The 6,847-nt window shown below is 42.1% G+C and overlaps 1 gene segment (V, D, J or C); it reads left to right on the top strand.

The window, feature by feature from the left end:
• Positions 1 to 5,057, top strand: LOC121492645. The segment is given in 3 exon segments: positions 1 to 126; positions 228 to 538; positions 4,908 to 5,057. Coding segments are annotated over 3 exon segments (507 nt in total).
• Positions 5,058 to 6,847: the final 1,790 nt, after the last annotated feature.

The raw sequence follows: 6,847 nt of genomic DNA, 5'->3' as shown, positions 1-6,847 counted from the left end.
GCAGCTGGGAGAGGAGCTCCAGGCCCAGGGTCCCCAGGTGACCCCATTCAGTGCTCAGAACACAACACAGACAAACCACCATGGAGTCTGTGCTCTGCTGGGTTTTCCTTGTCGCTATTTTAAAAGGTAATTCATGGAGAACCAGATACCCTGAGTCTGTGAGTGGAGGTGAGTGAGAGAAACAGGATGTGGGACAGTTTCCTGACCAGGATGTCTTGTGTCTGCAGGTGTCCAGGGTGAGGTGCAGCTGGTGGAGTCTGGTGGAGACCTGGTGAAGCCTGGGGGGTCCTTGAGACTCTCCTGTGTGGCCTCTGGAGTCACCTTCAGTAGCTACTACATGGACTGGGTCTTCCAGGCTCCTGGAAAGAGGCTGCAGTGGGTCGCAGGGATTAGCAGTGATGGAAGTAGCACATACTACCCAGACGCTGTGAAGGGCCGATTCACCATCTCCAGAGACAATGCCAAGAACACGCTCTATCTGCAGATGAACAGCCTGAGAGCCGAGGACTCTGCTGTGTATTACTGTGCGATGGTCACAGTGAGTCGACCTCAGTGTGAGCCCAGACACAAACCTCTCTGTAGAAGGGGATGAGGACCACTGGGGGGTGCACACTCCTCACCACTTCTGTCTTGAAGGCCCAGGAGCAGGTGGAGATGGAGGTTCTGGGCAGGTTTCCTGTCAGGGTCTGGGCTTCCTCTCTAAGGAGCAATTTCCCCAAGGGAGTCTCTCTGGGCACAGGATTCTGTGCTTATGTATTCAGTCTCTAACTTACACACTTTGTTGTCATAGAAAGAGAAATATTCCAACGTCCAAAAATGACAGCCTCTTGCTTTGCTTATTCCTAATTCAGTTTCTGATTTGGAAAGTTGGTTGTTTTTAGTCAACAACTCTTCTTATATGCTCAAGGATAAATCTGCTTAAAATTTCTTACTACCGTCCTTTAATACCAGTTTATTACCCATATCTCCATTTACCACAACTTCTCCTTTATAAGAGTCCCAGCTGTGTACATGCAGCATGAAACAACCACCCAGCTCACTGTGCAATAATTTTATTTTGTATATTTTTATTGGATTTCAATTTGCGAACATATACCATAACACCCAGTGCTCATCCCGCAAAGTGCCCCCCTCACTGCCTGTCACCCAGTCACCCCTACCATCCGCTGACCTCGCCTTCCACTACCCCTTGTTCATTTCCCAGAGTAAGGATTCTCTCATGTTCTGTCTGCTTCCCTGACATTTCCCACTCATTTTACTTCCTTTCTTCTTTATTCCCTTTCTCGATTTTTTTACATTCCCTGAATAAATGCGATCACATTTTTGTCATTTTCCCATTGGCTTACCTCACTCAGCATAATACCCTCCAGTTCTATCCACGTTGTTGCAAAGGGTGGGTATTCCTCGTTTCTGATATGCAAGGATGTTAGAAACAACATAAAGTTCATGCTGGTCATGACACTACAAAGGGCTCGAAAATCAAATGGAGAGAAGACGGAATGTAGGTGTGACTTCAGTCTTGAACCACTCTCACAGAATCAATATCAGTGTGAATCTGGGAAAGCAAGGGGCCCCAAGAAGTACATTGTGAGGATGTGTAGTCTGAAGACCCCCCAAACACACCCAGACACGAGAGTACAAACCTTTATCACCTTCATCATGATGTCTGTTGAGAGCAGGGCAGGCCTCTCAGCACATCATAAGTGCTTGGATTTTGGAAGGACACTGGCGTGGTGTGTGTTGTGGGACAGTGGTAGGGATGAGGTGCTGCTCCAGGAGGGGCTTGTGTGGAGTCAATGTCCCACCTGCATCAAAGGAGGGAATTCAATGGTTCTTGATGGATTTCCCATAGGTGGGGCAGGAGGAGAAGAGGGAGGACTGGTGATCACAGGTGTCAGCAGGTGACACTCAAAGATACCGTGTGATGACAAATTAAACTAAACTATTATGAAAACTGAGAGAACAAAGGTGGAGGAGGACTTTCCACCTGCAGGGGATAACTCATGGATCCCTCAGGTGCTGATATCAGGTCACTGTGTGACCTTTACATCCCTGTTTTGGAACCTAACGTCCATGTGATGGGAGGATGAGGTCGGGCCTTAGGGTAGCACTTAGGTCAGGAGGTACAGCCTTCTGATGGGATCAGGGACCTTATACACCAGGACTAGGAAAGCTCCCTGCCTCTGGGCCCCATATGTGTTGACAGGGAAACGACGGGCTAGGACGTGGGTTCTCTCCAGATACCACATCTGCCTGCACCTGGACCTCAGACATCCCATACTCCAGAGCTGTGAGAATGAGTGTCTTTTGTTTAATCCACAGACTCTGGGAATGCAGTGACATCACCCAGAAACACTTAAACAGGGTCTCACCTCTTATTTGTCCTTTACAATCTGGTCCCAGGAAAACACTCAGGTTATGACAAAATAGAGCAAGAAACCCACACCTGGAATCACTGTCCTCAGCCACCATTCATGCTCCTGTCCTTAGTTGCTGTGCATCACGTTTGTGCCACACATTCTTCCCACAACCCTGGGGTTCATTAGACTCATTAGTATCCTGGGATTCCTCCCTCTTTCCCACCTGTGCACCTTCAAGGCAGCTCATCCCCATGGAAGCGGACTTCAAAAGGTTCAGATTTTCCTCTCTGCTGCTCATACTACTATGCAGAATATTCTGGATCAGCCTCCCTCCTGTCATCATCGCCACAGCTATATGTCATGACAACATCCACACCTCCTACATCCAAAAGATGGTCGATTTTCTACATGTCGACTTGCCGTTTTTGTTCTCCCAGACCTCTGATTTAATTGGAAATCAGAATGATTGCATAACTACCTATCATGTTCCAGTTACGAGACAAGCTCAAGGACCCTGATCCAGAATCTTAACTCCTCCCTCCCAATGCTGTTATAGCAATGACCATGTGGGGAATGAATTACAAAATGATGAGATCTGGCTATTTCCATGTTGTGAAAATGATTCAGTTATGTAATGACATTGGTGAGGATCTATTAAAAAATAACTTTCTTGAACTTTGAGCCGTATCTCTAAATGTAGTGCTAAAACATGGTAACACCTGCCTTGTCCGTTACTTTTTAAAATTTTTTGATTTATTTTTTAATTGGAGTTCAATTTGCCAACATATAGCATAACACCCAGTGCTCATCCTTCCAAGTGCCCCCTCAGTGCCTGTCACCCAGTCAACCCCACCCCCCGCCCACATCCCCTTCCACTACCCCTTGCTCGTTTCCCAGAGTTAGGTGTCTCTCATGTTTTATCACATTCAGTGATACTTCCCACTCATTTTCTCTCCTTTTCCCTTTATTCCCTTTCACTATTTTTATATTCCCCAAATGAATGAGACCATATAATGTTTGTCCTTTTCTGATTGACTTATTTCACTCAGCATAATACCCTCCTGGTCCATCCATGTCAAAGCAAAAGGTGGTTATTTGTCATTTCTAATGACTGAGTAATATTCCATTGCATACAGAGACCACATCTTCTTTATCCATTCATCTGTCAATGATTGTCTGTTACTTTTGCTTGCTTTATAACCAATACCAGTGCTGGAGAGAAGATGGCAGAGAGATGTTTTCATCTGGATTTTGTTTTCTTCGACTCTGGGAAAAAAGGCAAACATATTTTAAAATTGACTAAACATTATTTTCAGACTACATGGCTCACTACCAAATAAATGCCCCTCCAAGTAGGCCACTAGCTAGAGGACAATATGAAGACAAATAAAGAGCACCCAGTTGTTTTCTATGAGACCAGGATCTGAATGTGGGGCATGTGTTCTCTCGGCACAACACAGTCCCTCCTTTCAAAGCCACACCATCAGTAACCTCGCATTGTTGCATTTTGGTGCAGAGTCCCTGATTCCTCAGAGCCAGGTCTCCAAATGCACGTCAGGTTTTAAGGGAAACAGAAATTGTGGCTGGATCTGAAAGTCTCAGATATGTTGAAAGGGAAATATGACGCACTGGAGATGTAGATTTTGCAGGAAAGATGAGGAAAATAAGCGGGAAAGAAGTGTTGATCATATCAACTCTAACGAAGAAGGATTTGTACACTTTCTGAAATGCACTAATGGCAGTTAGAGAACAAAACCTGGAGTTTCACTATTGAAAATGTGTTAACACAGGGTCCTTGGGTGGTGCAGCGGTTTGGCGCCTGCCTTTGGCCCAGGGCGCGATCCTGGAGACCCGGGATCGAATCCCACGTCAGGCTCCCGGTGCATGGAGCCTGCTTCTCCCTCTGCCTGTGTCTCTGCCTCTCTCTCTCTCTCTGTGTGACTATCATAAATAAATAAAAATTAAAAAAAAAAGAAAATGTGTTAACACAGACTGCGTGCTTTGCTTAGAGGTCTTAAAATTGTAGTCTTGACATTCAGGTAATTTTGCCATGTCAAATACATCGTTTATATTCATTACTCAAAATAAATATTATTCACTTCTAGGCCTTTGGGGAATTGATTTTTATCCACAGAGAGTAGAGATCTTTGCACCACACTGATTTTAAAAGAAGTACACAATGTGTTTCTGAATGTCTGTGTTAGTTTAAATTACTCCCAAAATGATAAAAAACAAAAACAAAAACAAAAACAAAAAAAGCCCGAACAAACAAAAAACATCCTCTCCTATTTCATTTTTGCTTTTTCTTAACAATAACTTTGGCCATTTTTTTCAGTTCATTATGTCTGTATACTAATTTTTTTCAGCCTTTTAACTCTTAAGCATACTAGTAGAGCCTGCTTCCGGTATATGATGGCTCTGACAGCAAAATGAGTATTAATACAGAATAACTCTACCTTTTGACAGTAAAGATGGTCTAATCTGCCTAGCAGCTTGCTTTGCCTTCTGACATGCTCACTACCAATCATGCTCACCCTTCTTTTCCAGATCCACTTCCTCATGATACTATCTTCTAACTGGGCTTACTTAAAGGATGCAAGCAAAATGCAGGCTTACCAGGATATCAAAGCAAAGGAAGAACAGGAACTGCAAGATATCCAGTCTAGGTCAAAAGAACAACTCAATTCTTACACATAAATGTTTGCCAGAGTGTTACGGCCGATGAGTTTGCAGCTCTGAGAAGTCATCAGACAGCTGCTCTGCAGTACATATGCGTACCCCACCAAAGAAACATATGTAGAAGTACAAACACTTCACTGTCTGTCTCAAGCTGCGGGGATGTGTTTCTAGGAAAACATTCCTGTAGGTAAATCTTTTTCTATAAAGCAGATATTGGAGGTTTCATGTTCGCCATTTTAAAAGGCAACACTTTGACAAAATGATTATTAATCTTTCTGAAATTTGTGGCATATTCATGTTTATTGGTAGAGCGATCCTACCAAGAGGAGTGCTGAGAATATGGCATACTCCTTGAGAGGGACTAAGGATGTGCCAGCATCAAGGAATTTGACCATCAATTCACATATGCCATCTGTCCTCAAGTAAATTGATCTATTTGGGGAATAAAATGGAATGGGGGTGAGGGTTCCATTTCTGAAAGCTGACATTTATTAAACTTTGTTTCAGGGTCATGTGATTCTTAACAATTGGCTTTTCTTTTAAATTAAGTGACTTCTCTATTCTTTAATTCCAGGACACATTAGTCTCCTGATCCAATCAGAAATTTATTTTTCAATAATGCTAAAATGATATACTATAAATCTACTATACCTACCATTGAAGAAGCTGGATTCTGACTCATTGACAAGCTTTCCAAAAAAAAATTCATAATAGATTTCCTTGAATAAAATGGCCCAGATGTCATTCTTCATCCTGGGAAATAAATGTCAGCTCTGCCTTAATAAGTATTTGTTTCAGATTTCTAAGAACTTATTTTACAACAGGAGACACAAAATAACTCATAGACTTTTGTTCCACAAACGTTTTTCTTAATTAAGAAGTGTTACCTTATTAAAATGACCACCATTCTAAACCATTTTTATGTGGTCTGAATAGCAAGTTTACAGTTTCACACCAACTATCTAAAAATCTCATTTACAAATGGACCACAGACCTCCTCCTACTTTTATAGACTTGAATGCTTAAGTAATTTAAATTAGAATGGGTATTTACTTCATTTTTAAATGAAAAGTTTCCTGGAATAATACAAGCTCAATGTTCAGCAAGAAACACCTGCTTGAGTTTAAGCCACTTTCAAAAGAAACTTACCTTCTAAATTATTGTGTTCCAGAACATTAAGTGATTATAAGTATTGGATATTAGTGATGGTAAACTGTGTTGTTCTTTATGAAATGATACATATGGCTGTTGGGTGCTTCAGTGCTTTCTAAAAGGGGCTGCATAATATAGGGTTAATTATGCATATTCATGTTAACAATTAACTTGTAGTTTGGCTGTTTCCTGGATTTCAAAACATATACATGTGCAGAAATGTATTAAAATGAAAGGAAGCATACCTTTATCAAGATGCTATTAAAATTGAACATCAAGGGCACCCCCGGTGGTGCAGCAGTTTAGCGCTGCCTGCAGCTCGGGGTCTGATCCTGGAGACCCGGGATTGAGTCCCGCGTCAGGCTCCCTGCATGGAGCTTGCTTCTCCCTCTGCCTGTGTCTCTGCCTCTCAGTCTCTCTCTCTCTCTGAATCAATAAATTAAAAAAAATAAAATAAAATTGAACCTCAAGTATAATATTTCATTTGGATTTTTTTGTTCTTGTTAATGCCTAAAAATGCCTATTTGGATCTTCACCTTTTTTTAATTGGGAGAAGTTCTCTTCTGTGTAGAACAGTTGTTCCAAAACAGCTTGTTTTGTTTTCCTGTTGCATGACAGACTTAAATATTTTTTCCAGGAGTGGAGGTTCTGTTAGA

The sequence above is a fragment of the Vulpes lagopus genome, chromosome 6 (assembly GCF_018345385.1).
Source record: "Vulpes lagopus strain Blue_001 chromosome 6, ASM1834538v1, whole genome shotgun sequence".
NCBI classification, from domain to species: domain Eukaryota; kingdom Metazoa; phylum Chordata; class Mammalia; order Carnivora; family Canidae; genus Vulpes; species Vulpes lagopus.
This window is presented reverse-complemented; position numbering and strand designations above follow the sequence as displayed.